This window comes from Trichomycterus rosablanca, chromosome 7, assembly GCF_030014385.1.
Source record: "Trichomycterus rosablanca isolate fTriRos1 chromosome 7, fTriRos1.hap1, whole genome shotgun sequence".
Taxonomy (NCBI): domain Eukaryota; kingdom Metazoa; phylum Chordata; class Actinopteri; order Siluriformes; family Trichomycteridae; genus Trichomycterus; species Trichomycterus rosablanca.
This window is the reverse complement of record NC_085994.1, coordinates 33,770,811-33,794,884: the sequence shown is the minus strand read 5'-3', so window position 1 is coordinate 33,794,884 and position 24,074 is coordinate 33,770,811. Positions and strand designations below refer to the sequence as shown.

The 24,074-nt window shown below is 40.5% G+C and overlaps 1 protein-coding gene across 5 annotated transcripts in view; it reads left to right on the top strand.

The window, feature by feature from the left end:
- The window catches only part of kdm5c (lysine demethylase 5C), a 31,666-nt gene extending 7,618 nt beyond the window's left edge, over positions 1 to 24,048 (top strand). The window contains exons 2-28 of one of the 5 annotated variants that reach the window (XM_062999257.1): positions 4,034 to 4,184; positions 4,469 to 4,546; positions 5,291 to 5,413; positions 5,710 to 5,880; positions 6,620 to 6,754; positions 8,554 to 8,607; positions 10,197 to 10,317; positions 10,461 to 10,705; positions 11,387 to 11,545; positions 11,821 to 11,940; positions 12,063 to 12,221; positions 12,388 to 12,569; positions 12,815 to 12,977; positions 13,613 to 13,732; positions 13,916 to 14,110; positions 14,466 to 14,647; positions 14,741 to 14,865; positions 15,325 to 15,557; positions 16,076 to 16,461; positions 16,551 to 16,689; positions 18,104 to 18,283; positions 19,079 to 19,198; positions 20,112 to 20,861; positions 21,141 to 21,174; positions 21,305 to 21,504; positions 21,708 to 21,869; positions 23,065 to 24,048. In XM_062999257.1, the coding sequence (XP_062855327.1) occupies positions 4,038 to 4,184; positions 4,469 to 4,546; positions 5,291 to 5,413; positions 5,710 to 5,880; positions 6,620 to 6,754; positions 8,554 to 8,607; positions 10,197 to 10,317; positions 10,461 to 10,705; positions 11,387 to 11,545; positions 11,821 to 11,940; positions 12,063 to 12,221; positions 12,388 to 12,569; positions 12,815 to 12,977; positions 13,613 to 13,732; positions 13,916 to 14,110; positions 14,466 to 14,647; positions 14,741 to 14,865; positions 15,325 to 15,557; positions 16,076 to 16,461; positions 16,551 to 16,689; positions 18,104 to 18,283; positions 19,079 to 19,198; positions 20,112 to 20,861; positions 21,141 to 21,174; positions 21,305 to 21,504; positions 21,708 to 21,869; positions 23,065 to 23,073 (4,692 nt within the window). In that variant the 5' untranslated portion in view covers positions 4,034 to 4,037 and the 3' untranslated portion in view covers positions 23,074 to 24,048. Of the gene's footprint in view, positions 1 to 4,033; positions 4,185 to 4,468; positions 4,547 to 5,290; positions 5,414 to 5,709; positions 5,881 to 6,619; positions 6,755 to 8,553; positions 8,608 to 9,329; positions 10,318 to 10,460; positions 10,706 to 11,386; positions 11,546 to 11,820; positions 11,941 to 12,062; positions 12,222 to 12,387; positions 12,570 to 12,814; positions 12,978 to 13,612; positions 13,733 to 13,915; positions 14,111 to 14,465; positions 14,648 to 14,740; positions 14,866 to 15,324; positions 15,558 to 16,075; positions 16,462 to 16,550; positions 16,690 to 18,100; positions 18,284 to 19,078; positions 19,199 to 20,111; positions 20,862 to 21,140; positions 21,175 to 21,304; positions 21,505 to 21,707; positions 21,870 to 23,064 lie in introns of those variants that run through there. The other 4 variants (XM_062999256.1, XM_062999260.1, XM_062999258.1 and 1 more) reach the window with 4 other exon arrangements.
- Positions 24,049 to 24,074: the final 26 nt, after the last annotated feature.

The following is a 24,074-nucleotide window of genomic DNA, read 5'->3' as shown; positions in this document are numbered from 1 at the left end:
GCACTGGTTTAACGTACTGTTTAGTGCACTGGTTCACTGTTTAGTGCACTGGTTCACTGTTTAGTGCACTGGTTCACTGTTTAGTGCACTGGTTCACTGTTTAGTGCACTGGTTTAACGTACTGTTTAGTGCACTGGTTTAACGTACTGTTTAGTGCACTGGTTTAACGTACTGTTTAGTGCACTGGTTCACTGTTTAGTGCACTGGTTCACTGTTTAGTGCACTGGTTCACTGTTTAGTGCACTGGTTTAACGTACTGTTTAGTGCACTGGTTCACTGTTTAGTGCACTGGTTCACTGTTTAGTGCACTGGTTTAACGTACTGTTTAGTGCACTGGTTTAACGTACTGTTTAGTGCACTGGTTCACTGTTTAGTGCACTGGTTCACTGTTTAGTGCACTGGTTTAACGTACTGTTTAGTGCACTGGTTCACTGTTTAGTGCACTGGTTCACTGTTTAGTGCACTGGTTCACTGTTTAGTGCACTGGTTCACTGTTTAGTGCACTGGTTTAACGTACTGTTTAGTGCACTGGTTTAACGTACTGTTTAGTGCACTGGTTCACTGTTTAGTGCACTGGTTTAACGTACTGTTTAGTGCACTGGTTTAACGTACTGTTTAGTGCACTGGTTCACTGTTTAGTGCACTGGTTCACTGTTTAGTGCACTGGTTTAACGTACTGTTTAGTGCACTGGTTCACTGTTTAGTGCACTGGTTCACTGTTTAGTGCACTGGTTTAACGTACTGTTTAGTGCACTGGTTCACTGTTTAGTGCACTGGTTCACTGTTTAGTGCGGTAGGCAGGCTGCGGTTTGGGACACATTCTCACAACAGTATTACTGTCGGCGTTTGATATCAGTTATCTCGGTTCGTGTTTTTCACGACTATGTTTTGTAAGTATTACATGTTTCATTCAGTCACATTTAATATTGCGTTGTTTCGGAAAAAAATGTGGGTTGCCATAGCTAACAGCTAAGCTAATGTTTTGATAGCTTGCTAGTGTACAGAATCTGTATGCTTCATAGCAAGGTTAGCTTAGCTAGCAAGCTAACAGCTAATTTAGCCTCTGGTTTTGTTTGTGATGATTCTTTGTCTTGAGGTTTCTGCTAATAATATATGGCTTTTACTGACATATTTATATATTATACAGACCAAACTGATTATCAGTTTACTTATTTTGTTGCATAACCCCTAATAATGAGTTATTAGATTGTTTTCACGGTTTTCTTGGAACAAGTTTAGTGCTGGCTATGTGTACACAATCTTTAAACAGATATAGCACTATGTACGCGCTGTGCTTCTGACCGAGCTAATATGGCAAATTAGTTGCATATTGTACTAGTCATACTGTCTCTGGGAAAGTAGGGGTTTAATATAATAATTTGATATTAAGTTGTTAGACCTCATAAGTCATAAAACAGCCCTGTTACGTTAGCAGAAAAGTCACCGAATTAGGGCTTTGTTTAAAGCTCAGACACTGAAGCAGGAAAAGTAAAATTTTCAGTGCTGTTGTGGTTTTTCTATTTAGGTGAGTTATAAATAGGTGACAGATTTATTTTTATTCTTATTATTAACGTATGGTTTTGAATTATGAGCTTGATTTATCTAGATGTTAATTAGCATTTATTTAAATGTGAGCAAACATTAATTAATTATTAGATGTCTACTTATGTCTAGCTTATATTATGACTATTTCTAATGGGCCTTGAAAGGCTGTGAGAGCAATAGACCCTTGGGCACATTAAGTGTTTACTTTTTGTATACTCATCCCCAGTGATCACTTTTTTAACCTATGTGTTGATTTATTAACATATAATTCACAATACTTATTACATGTGTTGATGTCTAACATTTGTAGTATGTACAACATTTTACTGATAACAGATGCATAGTCAAAATTCTTGGAACGTCCCAGTAATTACTGGGAAAAAAAGTAAAAACATACACGTCATTTTAAACAACAACTAGCTTTAAGATGCAAACAGGGCCTAGCCTTGCATTTAAGCACTATAAGCCATATGTCGTCACTCAGTAAATGGGATGGGACTAGTGGACAAGTTGCCCTTTTGTTATATGACTAAATCTTCAAGTCCATGAAGATACAGTTGCAATCGGACGTATTCCATCCCAACAAAGAAAATAAGGATTTAGGCTCGAAACTCTAATCTTGAGTTGTCGTCACATTTGATAACAGAAGCAGAAGCATAGTGTGAAACAGTTCTCTAATTAACCTGAGAGGAAATGAACAAAATGTGGAGTTAAAGAAGCTGTGCCCTTTATGTTGCTGTCTACAGTTTTTAAAGTTGTATTTTACATAATCAACAAAAATATATAGTTACCAGGTTTTAATATGGCATGTCTAGACTTAAAGGTCTTTAGAAAAAACACTTAATGCTAGAATGGGTCATTTATGAGAGCGAGATGACAGAACTTAACAGCAGGGCGGCACGGTGGTTAAGTGGGTAGCACTGTTGCCTCACAGTAAGAAGGCCCTGGGTTTTAACCCCGGGTGGGGCGGTCCGGGTCCTTTCTGTGTGGAGTTTGCATGTTCTCCCCGTGTCTGTGTGGGTTTCCCCCGGGTTTTTCCCACAGTCCAAAGACATGCAAGTGAGGTGAATTGGAGATACAAAATTGTCCATGACTGTGTTTGATATAACCTTGTGAACTGATGAACCTTGTGTAATGAGTAACTACCGTTCCTGTCATGAATGTAACCAAAGTGTAAAACATGACGTTAAAATCCTAATAAACAAACAAACAAATCTTAACAGCAAAGACCATTCAAGAACTGTTCAATAACACAAAACCAAGGACATTTCCTAAATGTCCTGTCAATAACAAAGGTAAAGCAACACACATAACGTACATACACAGAAAACAGAATAGTGACTCCCTTCCTTTTTGTTGACCTATAAATAATGTATCACAACCCTTTTAACTAAAGATTTGACAACCACTTTTAAGATAATTTGATATTGTAAACAGCACCATTATAACCTTCAGTACCTTTGATCATTCTAGTAGTCTAGTAGCCTAAATTCTTTACACGTCATTGTTTCAAAATACCATTTGAGTTGTACTGATGCTCCAGATTTGTATACAGAACTTTCTCTGCGCTTAAAGAGTTGAACATGATTGTTTTTAGCACATGCACCTTAAATCAGCCTCTGGGAACTGCCATCTTGGGGTCTTTCCACAAATGTTTCCACAAATAGGTTTTAAGTTTTATCTGGGTTACACAAGTATAGAGACTTACCCCAAAGACACTCCAGTATTGCTTTGTCTGTTAGAAAGTGAACTGTCACCTCAGTCTGAATTTTCTTCAAGGACGTTTCTTGATTTGACATATGATGCTGCCACCACCATGTTTCACCTTAGGGATTGTATTAACTCGGTTATTAGCAGTACCTGTTTTTCACCAGACACAGTGCTTGCTGTTCTGCCCAAAGAGTCAGATCACAGAAGGTTTTTCCTCATGTTGCCAGAGTCAGAGTTACTCTTACCATTCTGAAAAGCTACATAGATTGCTGTCTGTCCAATAAGTTTTCCAATCATTAATTTGCACAGGGCTTTTGGAGCTCTATTACAGTAATTGTTTGGCTCTTTATGTCCCTGGTGAAGGACCTTCTAGTCTAGACAACAAAATTAACTGGAGGGCCAGCTACTGGAAGGCTCAGGGTTGTGCAAATTTGTGGTAACTACTGTGGTACTGGGGACACTTATTTGCCTTAGATATTGTTTATATCCTTGCCCTGATCTGATTTGTTCCTGTGAGACTTTATACAACCAGGTGTATGTAATTTAGCAATGTATTTGTAATACGTTTAAAACAAGTAATACATTTTGAACGTGTGTACTTCCTGATAATTGTATGTTCCTGTTTTCTTAGCCAAAGTGTGGTGATAAGAGTTTATTTACTGCATTAGTTTTTAGCGTGTATGACTGTTGTAGATTGAGATTTGAAAAATGGATCAGTAGTATTTAAGATGTTTACTTATGCCTTAGGAAGGTCTAACATTCTCCTAAACTGTTTCAGGGCAATGGAGGGAGGAGATGAATTTATTCCACCTCCAGAATGTCCAGTGTTTGAGCCGTCATGGGAGGAGTTTGCAGATCCGCTCGGTTATATTGCCAAGATTCGTCCAATTGCAGAAAAGTCTGGAATATGCAAGATTCGCCCTCCACCAGTAAGCTTCAGTTCTGTTTTATTATTATAATAGGTGCAGTTTTCTTTTGAAATAGTAGTGATTTGAATGTGTGTTTGAATGTTTGTGCTTACATTTGCTTTTCTTATGCCTAAAGTGAAGCCATTTAGGTGCTTCTAAAGTTCTTCTTCACACTATGCTAGAAATTATGTTTTTTTAGGGTTGACATTGGTTCTTCAATGGTTCCCAGTGAGCAAGCACAATGATTAAATAATTGCTTTTAATTCAGTTTGAGTGTTCGTTCAGCTGTCTTTTATCATTTACAGGACTGGCAGCCACCCTTTGCTGTAGAGGTGGACAATTTCCATTTTACACCGCGTATACAGAGACTAAATGAACTAGAGGTGGGTTCTATGGCTCTTTTTCTTTATACTAATTACATTTGCCACCATCCACATTAGTACACTTTGCACAAGAGCTTGCTGTTTTATAATGTACGTATCTCTGCTTTGTCACAAAATGTATTAAGCATTTAGAGCTCAACATAAATGTGAGTAAGAAATATTGATTACTTACATTTCTGTGTAGGGCTCTACGAAATTCACAAGGAAATGTGCTTAATTTCATGGACCACAGATGATATAAATGATAGAATAAATGGACGTTTCAAATAACCAATTGCTACCTGAATTGCCGTAAGATTGCAAAGACCTAATTTAATTGCATATTACAAGGGAAAAGGCTTATCAGTCCATGATGTGATTTTCACGGCCGTGAATTAGGTAGGGCCTTACTGATGAGCTCTCATTGCACAGTAAGGATTCATTGCAGACTCACACCAAGTTAAACAAGTATATTACATACTTACATTACATACATGGTCTTGATGTGGTCTTTTCTTTTTATTAAACAAAGTGTATTTTAAGCACAGAACTAAGTAACTAGGATATCTAATTAAACACAGCAGACGTAAAAGAGCACAGCAGTCGCCTTATTGGCTGTAAACTCTGTTGTTGACCAACTTGATTTACATACTGTGTGCAAAATGGTAGTTTATTCATTTTATTTTCCACATTTAATTAGCAACTAAGACCAATTAACCATCCTGCAGTAAGTACAGTGTATGTATTATTTCTAATACATTTTAGGCGGAGACAAGAGTTAAGCTGAATTATCTGGACAGAATCGCCAAGTTCTGGGAGATCCAGGGATCCTCACTCAAACTTCCCAACTTGGAGCGCCGCATTCTAGATCTGTTCAGCTTGTCCAAGGTACAGTTTACTCAATGTACTGATATGTGTCTTGGAAATTTGTAGTCCACTTACATTACAGTAACATTGACATGTTTATGTTTGTGTTGTTAGTGTGACAGTTAAATAGGTCAAAGGCAAGTCCCATCATAAGATAGTAGTGAATAATTTAAGACCTCTTCAACATCTTTTGTGTTCCTTTGCAAACAATAGAAACCTGATGATAGGCCTTGGCCTTGATGCTTGCTGAGTGTTAAGAATTGATTATTTGTAGTGCTATGTTAAATATTGCAGTTTTGTTTGACTACTGTTTGCAGATCGTTACAGAAGAGGGGGGCTTCGAGACGGTGTGCAAGGAGAGGCGATGGGCACGGGTGGCTCAGAGACTCGGCTACCCACCGGGCAAAAACATTGGATCTCTGCTAAGGTCACACTATGAGAGGATTGTCTCTCCTTTCGAGATGTTCCAGTCTGGTGCCAGCTTACTGGTACACTTTTTACAAATTTTTTTTTTATGCTGTCATTTTCTGATCGTATTTTTAAGTGCTCATACACAAGCCCTTCAGAGTGAATGTAATTGTGAGCTTTTAAGTGTCATGTCAGGTCCTTTTTACACTCAAAACTTGGGTGCTTTTTTAAGGTTACCTTTCCTGGAAACAACCCCACACATTTACGCTTTAAACTCAAACCAACATTCAAGAACTGAAAATAAAACGTCATCTGTAACAACTTCCACATGCTTTGGATTCGGTGTAGTTTGTTTATAGTATGCATCGTGCTAACTTCTTGGAGTGGTTTGCAGATGGCACATAAATGACTGTATTACAGACATGTGTCATTGATTTAACAAAGAATTCACTGAATGTATCTGAATCATCCCATCACAACCTAATAAGGGTCTGTCCGAAAACCTAGTATGCTCTCTAAATAGACAGCATATTATGTCATCCTTTGTGCTCTCGAGAAGAAGGCTGTCTAATTCTTAGATACCTCAAAATGCTACCTACTGAGTGATCCTTAATCCTGAGTGATGAACTAACTAAATAATGAGAGAGCATCCGATGCTTCCAGAGCAACGAACTGAGTTCTTTTCAAATGTAAAGAAATTCTTGATTGATTTTTAATTTGTATAACGGTACAAGTGTCATTTATTTGCAAATTCGGGTTGGTCAGTGACAATTTCATTTCATAATCAAAAATGTTATGTTTCTGTAAACCTCTATGCAGCCATGTAAGCCCAAGCCATACGAGAGTGACGATGTGGACAAGGAGTACAAACCACACTCCATTCCTCTACGACAGTCAGTCCAGCCACCCAAGATCAACAATTATGGACGAAGAGCCAAACGTCTGCAGTCTGAGGTGAATATTATCTGTCTTGGTCTGGTCAAATCCTAATTTGAGAACCATGTATGCTAATTACAAGATCAGTTTCGGACCACCAACACTGTCACACCCACCCTAATCTATATTTTTTGCTAGGAAGGCACTAGAGGAGGTTATTACATTGTTATAAAGCATGATTTAATTACATGCCAGTGCCTGGAAATGTATGTACTCCATCAACCACAGGACACCTAGTTCTAAAGGGAACCTGTGTACAAATCTGTGCTAAATGTAAGACTGTATGGAGATAATCCTCTTTGCTATAATGTCTGTAAACCAGCAAACTGTCTTTTAAGGCAAAGCTATGGCATCAGTGCTTACATCATGACAAGTTCACAGGTACACAAGTTGTTTTAGGCTGATTGCAGATTTAACACCATCTATCAGCTAGAAAATATCTTTGACATTCATTTTGATACTTCAACGCAACCTAAGCTAGATCACTGTTACAAAGCAGCCAAAAATGGTGTCTAAATTGCTGAAGTGTATCATGTTTCAAGGAAAACAGTCTGAAAAGTCATGGAGGACCAGAGAGCACCCCTAAGACCCAGTTGAAACAGAACCTGTGCAATGCAGGTACCACAAAGCAGAAATTTATGCAGGGGTGCTGTTTAGTAACCTTTAATATTAAAAATCAGTTTTATCAGAAATCTTAGCCTAAGCATAAAACAAAGTTAATTTATCTCTGACAGTATTTAAAATAAAGTGGTACATAGAACCTGTTTTTTTTGTGTGTGAAATATTCAATCCAAAAGCAGGCAACCTCTGACTACTCTGCTCTTAGGAACAGTGCTCCGGCTTGCTTCGCACCTTGTGCTGCAAAATGCATCCATGTGCAGCTTTTATTTCTCTACTGGATGCATTATTTCTTTTCTTTTTTCAGCCTTTATCCCGACCCCTCGCAATGCGAGGGGTCGGGATAAAGGACATTATTTTCCTGATGTTGATGTGTCATTATTTGTCCTTTATTGTCTTCACTTTGCATCTGCAAATACATTTAGCTGGATCCTAATATGGGGGTTTTGTTTAAAGTTAGACCGTTCATGCAGTCCATTTCAGTCATTTTTCATCAAAGCCACTTTTCATCACATGCCTTTATTTTGCACATCCTGGCTTTTTGTCTTCCTGAATGCTTGATCGGTGGAGGTATTAAAGATCGGCATTTTAGTTTCTACAGTAAGCTGTAATTCCATTGAAGCATTAGACTAGCTTTAGACTAATTTCATTTGCTCTTGACACTGAACAGAAATAATCTGAAACCTTTAAACATCTTTCCTGTTTCAATAAAATCTAAAATCAGATAATTTAGGTATACTTAAAGCTTTGTTATAAGATATAACCACTTAGACTATGTGATATTTGATCTAAACACTTACGATTAGTGATTCCTTATTGGGTAGATATTACATATTGATACTATTATAATACAGGAGGCTGGTTAGTAAGCTGTTTTGCTAACCAATTGTTTATTTCTATGATAAAATCTCAGACTCTTATTTTCTTTGTCTCTAGTAGTGAATCACAGTCCCAGCTGACCACAGGCTTGCTCTGATTGGTTCCTGGCAGACAGATAAAAAAGATGATTGTTTTAATTACATAAAATGGATTGAAAGGACATATTTTAGAAAAGCCACACACACCCTGTTTTCAGATCTGTCTTTGTTTTTTTTTGCCCTGCTCCTTTTTATTTAATGTCAGCTCTTTTTATTTAAACCTAACGGCCACTTGTTTGTCTTTGGAGTCTATTTTGTTATGGTTGTTGTCTCCCCATGCAGGGTCCAGAGGATCCGAGCCATCAACCTCTAGCCACTGGCTCTCAACATACTTCGGTACTGCTTCTCACCGACCCACTCTGTCCTTCTCATTCTGCTTTTTTTGCTTACTCATTAACACCCTCTCATGCTCATACTCATTCTGTCACACCCACTAACATTGGGTTCCTGTGCTGCTCTGTATTCTGTGTTAATTATCTAGCATCCCTCTTATAAGCTGGGCTTTCTTGCTTGTTGTGCTGTTTAATAGCCAGTGCTCGCTTACTTGTGTTTTCCTGTAGTGTGCTGTACTGGGATCTCTGCTGTTGTATTCTCTAATGCACTAACTCCTCAGCTTCGCTGCTGCTTTTTTTTACAACTCACAATTTGAATGACTGACAATAAAATATTGCAGCTGGTACACATCTGATCTTGCTTTTGTGTTAATAAGTAACAGACTGATTAACCTGACCTGAATTGTTTTGCCCAAAGGTTTGTATGTGTGTGTTCACTTATTGATATTGAAGGTACATTGATAGGCCTTGTCTTAGCTACTCGTATGATATTGATGTACTTTGTATGTGTACAATTACTGACTACACACCACTCTACACCAACCATTAATGCAAAGACTCCCAATGACCAGATATTATTTGGGTTGGGACTTATTCTACGCAGTGCAATAACACTAACAGGTTAGTAGGTGCAGCAGGGGTGTTTGGATTTATTTTTTAAACTTCACTGTTAATCTGGTGAGAAGAATAACGTTTCACTCATCCTGTGTAATCAAAAACTGTCCCCTGGTTGAAGACCATACAGTGGGAGCTAACAGGAAATGTGTTCCTAAAATAGTCCACTTAAAGCAAACAATTTTAAAGCTGCTACACCTGATGCACATATACCAGAACGGCACGTTCTGCCTTGTTCCCTACTACTATGTTTGTGTCATTTTCATGGGTCATTGGTTTATTTGTATTCAGAATGGTCCACCCATGTAACATCTGGTCAGTGAGGCTATTATAAAGTCCTTTTCCACTGCTGAGTGGGGTCGAGAGTGGTGAGTTTAGTAATTGTTTACCCACAAAGGTGTAGCTCTTAAAATGGCCAGAATAACAAAAACAATACATCTTTTCTGTAACTGAAATTCTAATGTACGTTTCAAGGAATATAACAGGCTTGCTTATTAGTATACCAAATTACAAACTGTGTGTGCTGTTACTCATTCAGCATACTATTTTGCATGTAGGATGCAGTTTTAGATTTAGCCACTGGGTTTAGGAACAGCTGTACTGTGTATTACAGTATTGGGGATGATCCAGATGATCCAGTATTGGGGATGATCCAGATTTCATAATAATGAGGTTAAGGTGTAGGTCAGTTTTAAATCATGTTGCTTGTAAAACCTTCATTACCTGCTGAGTACCTGTTTTTTGTTAAACACATACTGACTGAATGAACAACAGTCTCTAGCCATATCTAAGACTACGATCTTTAACCAAGCCAAGATGAAGCGGAAGAACTCCAGGACTAGATTACTGTTAACACAAACCATGCTGATTCAGCTTCACTGCTCTTTATAATGTGTAAAAATTCATTAATTCTTTACCTATATTTAGTCCGTTAACCTGCTGTGTCTTTTGTTTTTTGTTTTATTTATTTCTTTTTAGCCTGAACCCACTGAGGAAGACATTGAGAAGAACCCTGAGCTAAAAAAGTTGCAAATCTATGGCGCCGGACCCAAAATGATGGGCCTTGGCTTAGTGGCGCGAGATAAGGCTAGGAAGAAAGGTATTTTGAGCTACGCATTAGGCATGTCAAGCGTTTGCATTAACATGTTTAGATACACACACACATATTGCAAAGTAAATGTTACTTATCAGCATGAAATCATATACCCGCCCTGCTTGACCTTTCTGTCTGCGTTTCCTCAGACGAACTTCCTCAGACTGTGATAGTTAAAGACAACAGCGGTGTTAAAGAAGAATCCGGGGAGATGTTAATCACAAAGTCAGACCCAGACATCCCTCCTCCGCCCCCAAACCTCATTATAAAGAGCGAAGTGAAGAAAAAGGAGGAGGAGGAGCTCAGTCCAATTAAGCCCAACGATTCTAGTACAAACGAACCCTGCACCAAGATGACCATGAGGCTTCGGCGAAACCTCAACAACCCGCAGTTTGTAAGTGTGAATGCAGCTGTGCGTAAACGAGAAAACAGTTGTTGACAACTGATGAAGGATTAGCAAATGGGGATGTTTAGCTCCTACAATCGGTACTGATATTGACATTATCATTGTGTGTGTGTAGATTTTGATTGGATATATTTTTTTTTTGTTTAATAAAGTTTGCAAGTAAAATTTTGCTTGGACACGGACTTATCTGACCACAGCACACATTTCCACTGAGTTATCTCTGTATTTCCTTTTTACAGTATTTTGTGCAGTAGATGGTAAAAGGCCTAGATTATTTGCAAAAAAAAGTAATTAGTGGACTGTGATACATCTTTGTTAATACAAGCAGGATCCACAATCGATCATAATATCCTCACTTGTTCCAACTCACCTGCTCATTGTGGAATGTTTCAAAACAGTGCAGCTTGAATGTTCTATAAAAATTTTACTCTTATTTTGCCTCTGTACCAACTTTTCTAAACGTGAATTCAACATTTTGTTCATATTTACAGATCTTGCTTTTGTATTAATACAGATTCAAGGAAATTAACAAATTAAAGATTCTTATCGCATTTTCTAAAATGTCAACCTATAAAGTAGTAATATAAAAATAAATGCTGTCAAAAGAGATGTGAAATGTACAGCCATTTCTATAACATCTCTAACCCAGAATTCCTTGTTTTGCCCCAGGTGGACTCATTTGTGTGCCGCATGTGTGGCCGTGGGGACAACGATGAGAAGCTGCTGCTGTGTGATGGTTGCGATGATAATTACCACACTTTCTGCCTACTGCCCCCACTCACAGACCCACCCAAGGGCAATTGGCGCTGTCCCAAATGTGTGGCAGAGGTGAGCAATCTCTAGGGATTACGTTTAAAAGTTGTATACAAATTATTTGCTGTAATTCGCCCTTTAAGGCTATGAGTAAAGCTCAGTAATGTAGAATATTTTATTTAGGGTGTGACAACTAATAAAAGACATTAAGCTCAAGTTTACTGTGTGCATTTTTAAAATAATATAGTGTGTTTTGCAAAAACCACACTGCTACACTTCTAATTCAATTTTTTTTTCTTGTTATTGCTGCAACATGTTTAAAGATGTATTTCTGCTTTTCTGTGCGATAGGAGTGTAAGAAACCCACAGAAGCGTTCGGTTTTGAGCAGGCCACGCGAGAATACACATTGCAGAGTTTTGGCGAGATGGCTGACGCGTTTAAGGCTGATTACTTCAACATGCCAGTTCATGTAAGTTATTTAGAATGAAGTTTATGTAGATTATCCAGTGAGTTTACAGTGTGTATCAGGGGTGTTTATCAGAGCTTAAATATTGCATTTAAACTCACTAAAGTACACGTGTATGTTTATAGATGGTGCCGACAGAGCTGGTTGAAAGGGAGTTTTGGCGGTTGGTTAGTAGTATTGAGGAGGACGTGACTGTAGAATATGGAGCGGACATTCACTCAAAAGACTTTGGCAGCGGCTTTCCTGTCAACAACGGCAAGAAACATTTGACAGAGGAAGAAGAGGTTTGCATTTTATCACCCTCCAAACCATTCTAAGTATTCAGTCGTGCTTTGTTTACGGTCTTGTTTATTTTTCAGAATTTTTCTTTGTTTTTGCTGTTTAAGATGTTTAAATGATCCTTATCTAGTAACCCGTCGTTTAAACTGTCACCCTGCCCTCCTGTTATAGGCATATGCACACAGTGGCTGGAATCTGAATGTGCTGCCAGTGTTGGAGCAGTCGGTATTGTGCCATATCAATGCCGACATCTCAGGTATGAAGGTGCCGTGGTTGTATGTGGGCATGGTGTTCTCAGCCTTCTGCTGGCACATTGAGGACCACTGGAGCTACTCCATTAACTACTTACACTGGTAATAATGCCACACACATTCCATTGTGTCAACTTCAACTTATTCTGTTTGCTATTGTCAAAAAATGTATATTATAATATATAATAATATAGTATATCTGTTTGTACTTGTCTGTGATTGGTTGGTGTGTTTGAAATCCTTATATCAGGACACCCCTAAATAGCTTTAGGGTGTGTAATAGTTTAGGGTGCGCCTTGTACATTTTATAGGCAAAATAACAATAATGAAAATGTGTGTGTTTTCAGGGGGGAGCCCAAAACATGGTATGGTGTTCCAGCAATAGCAGCAGAAAAGCTGGAGGAAGTCATGAAAAAGCTCACTCCTGAACTGTTTGAGTTCCAGCCAGACCTGCTCCATCAACTTGTAACAATCATGAACCCTAATATACTCATGGCTCATGGAGTACCGGTCAGTAAAACATCGATCTTTTATTCAATGTTATCACTTTACATTTAATCATTGTGTTAAATACATACAGATGGTAATACATTTAGCCCCTGCTGCAAACGGTGGCTTGGTGGGTAGCATTGTCGCCTCACAGCGAGAAGGTCCTGGGTTCGATTCCCAGATGGAGCAGTCCGGGTCCTTTTTGTGTGGAGTTTGCATGTTCTCCCCATGTCTGTGTGGGTGTCCTCCCACAGTTCAAAAACATGCAAGGGAAGTGAATTGGAGATACAAAATTGTCCATGACTGTGTTTGACATTAAAAGACTTGGAACTGATGAATCTTATATAACCAGTAACTACCTGTTCTGTCATGAAGGTAACCAAAGTGTAAAACATGACATTAAAATGCTAATAAATAAATAAATATGATTTATAAATTATAATAATGTATATATTATTATTATTTATTATCATTATGCATTAAATGGAACCAGTTTAAGCTGCACAACCTTAGACCAATCACATCTGATATTTAATTTATTGGATGATAGTAAAAGCCCCTAGAAACCTGCAAGGAACTTAAATACACTGTATGTATTTAGTCATTTAGTAAGCTTTGCTTTAATGTTTAAAATACAAATTCTGTATATTTAACAGGTTGTGCGTACCAATCAGTGTGCAGGAGAGTTCGTCATCACGTTTCCTCGAGCCTATCACAGTGGATTTAATCAGGGATATAACTTTGCTGAAGCTGTCAACTTTTGCACTGCAGACTGGGTAATTATAGCTGTCTGTGGAAATCTGATTGCTTTATTTTTGTATTGCATAATCCTTCCACATACATTAAAATGTACATTAAAACACGTAAAGCTAGTCTTGTATAACCCTTATTGAATATTTTTTATGTTATAATGGTTGGATGTTTGTATTTAAAAATTCTTTCCTTGTTCTCTTTATTAGCTGCCCACAGGGCGCTCCTGTATCGAGCATTACCGTCGTCTTAGGCGTTACTGCGTATTCTCTCATGAGGAGCTCACGTGCAAAATGGCTGCTTGCCCGGAGAAGCTGGACTTAAACCTGGCTGCTGCCACACATCGGGAAATGTTTATTTTTGTACAAGAGGAAAGGAAACTGCGCAAGGCTCTGCTGGAGAAGGTCAGTTGGGAGGTGGAGATGCATTCTTTGGGAGGATGTAGTAGGATGCTTGTGCTAAAGCTGGAGTTAAAATGTGCTTTTATATTAGACAATCCAGTATCAGATTTTGTAAACACTGCAAAATTGAATTCCAAATTTAAATGGGGTGTCCCAATACTTTTGTCCATATAATGTATGAAAGGACAGCAAGGAGATAGAGTGTTCTCTGTTGGCCCCCTGAGCAAGAACTCTCAATTGCTTGAATTGTATTGGGTCACAATTGAAGGTCATTTTGGATAAAAGTGTCTGCTAAATGCCGTAGTTGTAAATGTTAATCACATTAATGTTCTTTCTCACCTGGTAATCCTGATCACAGGGTATAACCGAGGCAGAACGGGAGGCGTTTGAATTGTTACCGGATGATGAGAGGCAGTGTGACAAGTGCAAGACCACCTGCTTTCTCTCTGCCCTGGCCTGCACCAACTGCCCCGAGCACCTGGTCTGCCTCTACCACACACAAGACCTCTGCTCCTGCTCCACAGAGAAACTCTACCTCAGGTACGAACAGTGCTGCTGTATGGGATTTTGCCTCCCACTTAACATTGATACAGCAGATGGATATGAAATATAACTGTGGTGTTTTTTCTTCAGGTATCGCTATACTTTAGACGAGCTGTTGGCCATGCTGCACCGGCTGAAAGTTCGGGCTGAGTCTTTTGACTCCTGGGCTAACAGAGTGAAAGAAGCCCTAGAGCAAGAAGAGGGCAACAAAATAGGTTTGAATTTATTAATAATAGCAAGCATTATTTAGTAGAAAAGATGCTTAAAGTGTTTGAATGTTGCTCTTAGAAGCTGGAATACTGAAAAACCCATAAAATATTTTTTATATGTAAATTATAAAAGAATGTGGTGCTTTTATAATAAGGTTGTTTTTTTGGGACAGTGGTAGCCTAGTGGGTAAACTGGAAGATCTTAAGCAAGGCCCTTAACCATCTCAGCTCCTGGGGTGCTGTACAATGGTCTGCATACAATATATATATATTGTTTTTTTGTATATGTAAATGTATATTATAGACAATATAATATCTGTATTTATATTCAGTATAGTCAATACATCAGTTAATGAACACAGTCCTGAGCTACCAGTCCACTGCGAGCAGCTTTACATGTGAAAATAAAGGTTTTCAAATCTACAACTACAGCTTGAGTAAATTTGCTATTGGTTTCTATTCTAGGCATTAAAAATTTGGAGGAACTGAAAGAGGAGGCAGTGGAGCGCAAGTTTCCAGACAACGAGCTGCTCCAGAGATTAACATCTGTACTGGCTGACGCCCAGAAGTGTCAGAGCACAAGTACAGAGCTTATTAATGGCAACCAGAAGGCCAAGATGAGTCTGCAGGAACTTCAGACACTTGTGGAAACCATGCAAAACCTTCCTTGTGTCATAGAACAGCTGACTGAAGTGCAGGTGAGCTGAGTGAATGCCAAACCAGTGAAAAACAAACTTTGCAAATAAGCTGGGAGTGATATCTTTAGTGTACTAAACTTTGCTTTGGGGAAACGCTTTAAATAGGTGAATACTTATACTTACAAAACCATTTCTAAACAAAAGAAGCAGAAGAATTACAGAATTGTGCTCTATTGAGTAGGGGGGAAACTTAGTACGAAACCATTCTTAGAAATGTTGTGGTTAAGTAGGTAATACGTGGGTGTGAATGATCAAAATCGGATGGAATTGAAAGCAACAAATCTTTGGTCCAAGTGATCAGCCAGTTTGTGCAGTTTATTATGTGCAGTTTATGATTTATTCCACCAAGGTGAACAACCCCTATGTCCCAAATTTAATAATTGATTTTCTTTATTTTAAAAGCTTAAATTGTGCATGACTGCACTTTCGGTTCAGTCTTTAAATCATTTAATAATAACCCCTTCACTTGCACTAAGCATCAAACATGCATGAAACATCCCACATATTCGCTCTTTCAGGCTGTTCTACAAAAGATGGAAGAGTTCGAATCACGTGCCCAGGTTGTCCTAAGCAGCAATGCTGGCGAGTGGAAACATTCCTCCCCTGCTCCATCGAAAGAGGAGGTCCAGACTCTGCTGGAGGAGGGACTTGCTCTGCCGGTCGTGGTTCCATCGTGTCAGCACCTGTCGGGTCTGCAGGAGCAAAGACGCTGGCTGGAGCAGGTGCGCCGGACGATGAAAACCGGAGGTGGCGATGTCACTTTGGCCGTGCTGAGAAACCTGATGGAGGTCGGCTGCAGCATTCCACAGAGCGTCAGCGTCGAGACGGCGATGGCAGAGCTGCAGGAGCTGTTGACCATTGCTGAGCGCTGGGAGGAAAAGGCTCAAATCTGCCTCGAGCACAGGTGATGCTCGATGCACAGTTCATAACATAATTATGTTTTACTGTACACTTATGACTAAGGTTTGCTGCCCTGTGTATTTATTAAAACAGGCAGAAGCATCCTCTCTCCACGCTGGAGGCTATAGTTAACGAAGCCCAGCTGATTCCGGTGCAGTTGCCCAACATCCTGGCCCTGCAGGCTTGCCTAAGTCGTGCCCGTGCTTGGGTCACTGACCTAGAGGAGATACAGGCAAGAGCTTTTTCATTAATGCATGTTTCCATTGTTAGGATGACCTGCCATCCAGCAAATATTTGTGACCTTTTCTCTTCTAGCTTATACTATGTATGACCTAGGGCTGGGCGATATATCGAGATTTTATAAAATATTGATATATTTTCATACGCGATATAAGATAAGACAATATCGCATATATCGATATAGATGTTGCGTTCCAGTTAGATCCGACAGTTCGTCTTTCTCTTCTCCCAGTTTGTCTCTGCACATGTTCACCTGCCCCGCCCCTCTCCCTCACTGAACACAACTCACCCCTCCCCACCGCCAATTATTTCTGCCCTCAGAACACATTTCTGTAAGTAAAACTCCCATGATAGCTTGGAGACGGTGGAGGAGCTGCTTAGTAAAAAGAATAATAATGGCTCAGTTATTTGGAGATGGTTCGGATTCAAAGTGTCAGATGAGCAGCGGAATAATGTATTCTGTAGAGAAAACCGAAAACAAGTCCAGACAAAAGGTTCCTTTTGCTCATTCGTTTTTCACTTCAAATCCCAAAGTTGAAAAACAAGAAATCGTTACTCGTTTTAAAAACCAATATTGGAAAACGGAAATAAACAAACGCAAGCGCATGCACGCGCTGACATGCACGTGTTTACTTTATATATAAACAGTGTATGCACGTGTTGAGAAAGTAATAATAACGTAACGGTGCGTCTCCTGTTGTTCTGACGTGTGTGTTTGTATATGTGATGTGCATGTATTTGCTCTATCTGTAAAAATCAAACATTATGGGGAGTGATTTCTGTACTGGATGTTGTACGTGGTCGTGATCAGATAAATTCTGATACCTTCCCTACACACTCGCTCCCTGCGCCCTATAGTGCACTTAACATTCTTAAAGGGCCAGACAATATATTTGTAATTCACATCACACGACAGGCGAGACATTAGAAAACAACAAACTTTTTCTTAGAATAGCTCTTTTTTTTTTTTTAAGGAAAAATAGTTCCTGTGTGAAGCTTCCCAGCATGAATATTAATAAAAGTGCCTGTAAAAATTTTTGGTATTTAGTATTTGGAACATGTAGCTTTGTCTCAGAAGTGTCTTGTTGTTATTACCTTATGGGATGAAAAAATATCGAGATATATATCGTATATCGCCATTCAGCTAATATATATCGAGATATAATTTTTGATCCATATCGCCCAGCCCTAGTATGACCATAATTATGTGGACAGCTGACCATGAGCTTGTTAGACATTCCACATCCCTGGGCATTAATATGAAGTCCCACACAGCTCTTTTCTTTTATTAATTAAAATGAGGGGTTTTAATTCACTCAGCATGATTGAGCATCTCTGTTGTATCTTAATAATGTCTAATGTTCTTCTTCTCCTTCTTCTTCACATTACATTACATCTCACAGCAGAACGGAGAGCACTACCCATGTCTTGACGATCTTGAGGGTCTGGTGGCAATCGGCCGCGACCTGCCCGTGTGGATGGAGGAGCTGCGGCAGCTTGAGCTACAGGTGGCCAGCGCTCACTCCTGGAGAGAGAAGGCCAGCAAGACCTTCCTAAAGAAGTCCAGTCAGCACAGCCTGCTGGAGGTGAGTCTGGTCAGCAAGAACTGGTATCATTTACTGTGCATTTACCAAACAACAGACTTCAGACCAGTGGCGATTTCTCTAAGACTGCAAGGGAAGCTCAGCTTTCCCTAAAATGTCAAAAATGTTATGGTCAAATATGTACAGTTGTGTTAACATTTCATTGACTACAAATGCGTTAGAACACGTTCATCTCGAAGACGAGTTCGTTCAGAATCAGCTACTTATCACAAATCGACTGACTCGAACTTCTCATACATTCCCGTAGCGTCAGTGCATTTGCCCGTAGAAGCTGAGCGTCTATTCACTTCAACGGGACTGCATGGAACGGTTTTTTCATTGCTTCGAAACTCGCCGGTCATTGGATAAATGCCACGATTTTGTCCCACCCCCGGACGCTCTGGGGGTGAATGGAGCTGTGGGCGCTTCTGCAAGATTATTGGAGGATCAGTCGAAAGGCTGAATCCCGTTTTGATTGACAGCTATTTTGAGATCTACACCGTCACTTAATCACTGAGAGCTTCCTAAGCAGCCTAGCTCTGCTGGCCATTGAGAGGACACTGGTGAAGTCCCTGGAAAAGACGCCTACTTGGTACGATAGGATCACAGGCCATTTTCTTGAAAAGGAACGGAGGGTAGAATTTATGTATAAATAAATTGACAAATTTTATGATGTAAGCTGACAATGAGCTTCCCCTCTTTGAAAGACCAGCAGCCGCCACTGCCTCAGACATACTGGTCAGATGGGATTTCTTAAGTAAGCAACCTATTCTGCATTTTTTCACTCTCTGTGTGCAGGTTTTGTGTCCATGTGTGGAGAAGAGAAAGAAGAAGGAGGAGGATTCAAGTTCAGAAGCAGACACTGATGTTAATGTTTTGGGTCTCACTGCTCAGGACCTCAGAGACCCAGGAGCAATTGTATGTCAGAGTATAAGCAGACATCCACATAAAAATAATTCTTTTTTCTACCCCGCAATGCTAGTTTCCATTACCAAGAATTCCCACTTCAGATTCTACTAACAGAAATAGCTAGCAGAACATTTTTGCTGATTGGTTATACTGCATATTACTGTTTTTATTTTTTCATTGGTTTTCAATTAGCAAAGTTAATCCAAGGTGGAATTGCTTTTATCAGCTTTATAGTGGTCATCTTGTGTGTAAGTTTATTCACCATCAATTTTGACACATTTCGCTTCCTGTACTGCTTTTGACCTCCACTTCTGACCGAGGAGGGTTGTGACTAACACACGCCCATTCGACACGTGCTGTAACCGACCTCTTCTTTTTTAACTGCATGTGGGCGTTCACATTATTGTTATTGCACATGGAGAGACATGCTGTTATCTCCATTATGCAGCGTGTCTGTGTAGGTGCCATTGTTCAGCCAGCAGTGATCATAATTGCAGGAACCCCCTTCAGCACTCCCACCCCTCAGACGAGCCAATCGTTGTCCATATAGGTGCCCGGCCTGCTGGTAGCAGACTTAATATTTGAAGATGTCCTTAGATGGCACAGCATGGGATTCAGAGTTTGGTTATGTCTAAGGGGGGGGATGGCCGAGACCCCACTATGGATTGGCGTTTTGTTCGGGGTATGTAACTGCATTGCGCCCAGTAATTACGGGAAGACCGGACCCATTGTGACCCTGACCAAGGATAAAGCTGTGTAAAAACAGTGCTAATCTGACTGGTATTTCCTCTGCAGTAAATGAGCAGGGCACACTGCAAAGGGTCAAAACCCCCCTCTGTAATTTATTCTATTTTACTGCCTAATGCTTTATTTTTTCTGTTCAGTACAATTAAACATTTTGTGTGGTTTCTCACTTGGCCAGGTGATGGCGTTTAAAGAGGGAGAGCGGCAGGAGAAAGCGGCTCTCCAGCGTCTACGGCAGCTGAACCTGGAAAAGCCCGGTGTGGACAGCACCAACAAGGACGTTAAAAAAGAGCAGCGGTGGAGTGACTCAATGGACACGGACACGTCGCTGCCCTTAGAAAAAGTCCCACACCAGAATGGCGGCACCTCCCCTTCTCACAAAGGCAGCCAATCGGTGTGCGTGTGTGGTGGCCAGCCTAACTCCCTGCTCCACCGCTGCCATCTGTGCAGAGACTGGTTCCACGGGAGCTGCGTGCCCTTTCCGTCGCTGCTCGGCCCTGCTGACGTACCGCTCGTCAACCCGCTCTGTTGGTGGGACTGGGACACGCGTTTTCTGTGCCCGCGGTGTCAGCGGACCCGGCGCCCACGGCTTGAAACCATTCTAGCATTGCTGGTCGCGCTGCAGAAGCTGCCTGTCCGGCTCCCGGAAGGCGAGGCGCTGCAGTGTCTCACTGAAAGAGCCATCAATTGGCAGGGGCGGGCCAAACAGGTCCTGGACACTCCAGAAGTGCAGAAGGCCCTGGAGAGGCTGCAAGAACTGAAAACAAATTTAAGCAGGGAGAAGACCGAGCAGGAGGAAAAGAAAGGAAACGTGGAGGATGTAATCGTGTTGTCGGACTCTGAGGAGCAGGATGATGGAGTGATCGATCTGACTGAGGAGAGCAACTCGAAGAAGAGTAACGGCGGGAACGCTGCTAATGGCATACAGGTGAGTGTTGGAAAAAAAGCTTAAATTAGCTCTTCACAAATTATGGAAGTGCATCCTTACCCTTGACTGAGCTTCACTTGAGCTGTATGCCTCTCCATACGCAGTACTGTTCTCTGTAAGACTGCCACTGACAGGTGATAAAATGCAGGAGTATTTTAACAGGGGAACTGGACATGATTAGACTGGCTTTTTGTGAGGGGAGGGAGTCAAAGCAGATTGATTTTATTGACATTTTTTTGACCACATTGTAACTTGTGAAATCTGGTTCTCTTTCCACAGTCGGGCTGTGAAAATAGCATTGAAAGTGTAACAGGTTAGTGCTCCTAATTCATCAAGCTTTGTGTGCTTCACTCAGTCTTACTGGATTTTAATTTTCCCAAAATTAGCTGACTTTGGAATCTTACAGAGCTTTTATGTGACTGTTCATTGTTTCTTTTTTACAGGTGTGGAGTCTCTAGCACCAGTGGTTCCACAACTTAAGGGGTGTGTAATAGAACTGGCCCCTTCAACCAGAGCTCAGTTAGAAGAGCTGCAGCTAGAGGGAGACCTGCTAGAGGTTACTCTCGACCAAACACAAACCATCTACCGACTCCTGCAGGCTGCTTCTCTACCACCACAACAGGCTTTACACACACTCATACAGGTAAAAGAATTCTGAAATGCCATATTAAGTTTTTACCTCAAAGTCCTGGCTGTTGTCTGAGTAGATACAGGCTTTTCAGTCTTAGAGTGGGAAATATGTGGTAAACATTATATGCAATAGCTTTCTGTATATAATGGCATCATTGTGGACGTCTTTGCTTTTGGGTCATTTTGGTCACGTTTCCATTTCCCCCCGTATGTTAGATCGAGCTGCAGGAGCAGACGCGCTCAGGTCGCAGCAGCAGGACGAAAGATTCCAAAAGAAAGAGGAAAGGTCAAAAAGAGGGCGGAGCCAAGTGTACCGAGCCCTCGGAGTCCAAGAAAACCCGACCTGTTAACCACATGCCTGTACAGCTTGAGCAAGAGGTACTTCAAGCACTCAGTAACCGCTCCGGGACCTTGGAGACACAAAAAAAACAAACCATTACAGCTCTCACAGCATCATAAACTGTACAAACGCATGCATTTTTTTCCTAACAGTTTTATCTTTTCCATTATTTAATGTCTGTTTAAGCACCACTTTATCCTGGTCAGGGCTGCAGTGGGTCTGATTAATTGGAAGAAAGGCAGGAAACAGCCCAGATAGGTCACCAGTCCATCACAAACACGCTGATTGCACTGATGGCTTTGGACTTGTGGGGAAGGAGGAACGGAGGATCAAACCCTGACCCTCTTTGTTGTGCCGCAACAGCGCTACCCACTGCGCCACTGTGCTGCCCCACAAAGTGAATTCATCCCAAAAAATAAAGCATTGGCACCCCTAGATTATGCTTTCCTCCTCACTTTGGGGGCTTTGGGGCACATTCAATAAAATAAAACTATTACCTGGTTACCACAGCGCAAATGCCATGACCAGAGCCAGACTGATGGTTGAAAAATAACATTTTACTAATAAATAAATACAATCCACTACAGATAAGACAAAGTAATGCGCTGATGGAGAATCAGGTTCTGCAGTCAAAGTATGGCGGCACATCTATAGGTTTGTCTCCAGGTGCTGTTGTTTAATTGGACACACTAGCAGTCCTGTCTTAATGTAAATAGCAGTTTTTAGCCATGAATTACATTTTTATTGCATTTTCCCACCCAATTTTCTTACCAATTTAGTCGTATCCGATTGCTTTACTGATGTTGTCCTCTACTCCTGACTGAGCAGAGCCTTGACTAACACACACCCCCTCTGACTCGTGTGCAGCAACCCACTGCATCTTTTCACCTGCATGAGGCGAGTTCTTATGTGGATCAGCTTTGCGCACTGAGAGATCACACCCTGATCACGTTATCCCCCGTCTCTGTGCAGGCGCCATCGATCAGTCAGCAGAGGTCGTAATTACCTAGCCTGCCGCTAGCAGAGCTGAGATTCAAACTGATGAGTCAGCTCTGGTGTGCTAGCATGTTTAACCTCTGCACCACCTGAGCACCTTATGACCTTTTTTTTTAGTAGTGCCAAAACAAATGAAATATCCCTACACCACTAGACTCAGTGTTAATGATGAACTTTGTACACCTAATGCTTGTGAATCTTCCAGATTTGTTGACCTGTCTCCTTTCTCCACTGCAGGTTTTGTGATGACTTGTGTTAGGAACTGGTAAAGAGGAAAACGATGGAACGGAGAGTCTCAGAGTTCAGAAAATCACAGTGGGCCAAAGACGTACCCAGACAGCAGAGGTTTTATGGACATTGGCTCTAAGTTCACACACTGATATTTTTTTGCTTCATGGACACTCCTCCATTCAGCATAGCGCTACCGTTAAAAACCACACTCCCTTCTGTTTCCAGTTGGCATTAGCATTATGTTTTCTTTCTTTTACATATTCTGTCTCTCCATTGCTGTTTATTAATGTGCTAATTACTTTAAACCACGCCCTTCTATCTGCTGCTTTACAGTGGGCACAACTGAGAGTTAGCCACACCTCCTGCTGTCCTTCTGTCTGTACCATTTAACTGTACCACCTTAAATGCCAACTCGCTGTCCCTCATAATGACACACACTTCAGCTATACAGACACACACACACGATGGTTTGATGGTGTTGGAGCTGTAAACAGAAATGTGGCCCGGGTGCCATGATAATACTTGTATTTTCAATGTATTAAGTCTTGTGTTTCGTTGAGGCTGTCGATGGAGGCTTTCAGTTCTGAATAAACTAGTAACGTTTTTGGATGGGTGGGGGAAATAAACAGGCAGTTTTGGTGCTACTTTCCCAGAATAGGTCACTGTATATTATTTCTGTTCCTTACTCTACTGACTTTCATTTGAATTATCTATTATCAGATTATTTTTTTTAATTTTGTTTATTTTGCTGTTATCTTTCTCTCACCTCGTTCTCTCTTTTCTAAGTCCAAGGAACTGTACAAACCTCACACCTCACTGTAACACTTCATTTCCTTTATTTTGTCCTGGGTTCTAATAATTATTATTGTTATTATTATTGGTATTGCAGCTGAGCAATTGTGAGTTTGTGTATAAACATTTTCATTTCAAAGTTGCCTTTGTTTCTTTACACTCTTGTTAGAGAATAAAAGTTTAGACTTGTTTTAGGAATCTGTTATAGGTGTGATTTTTATTTA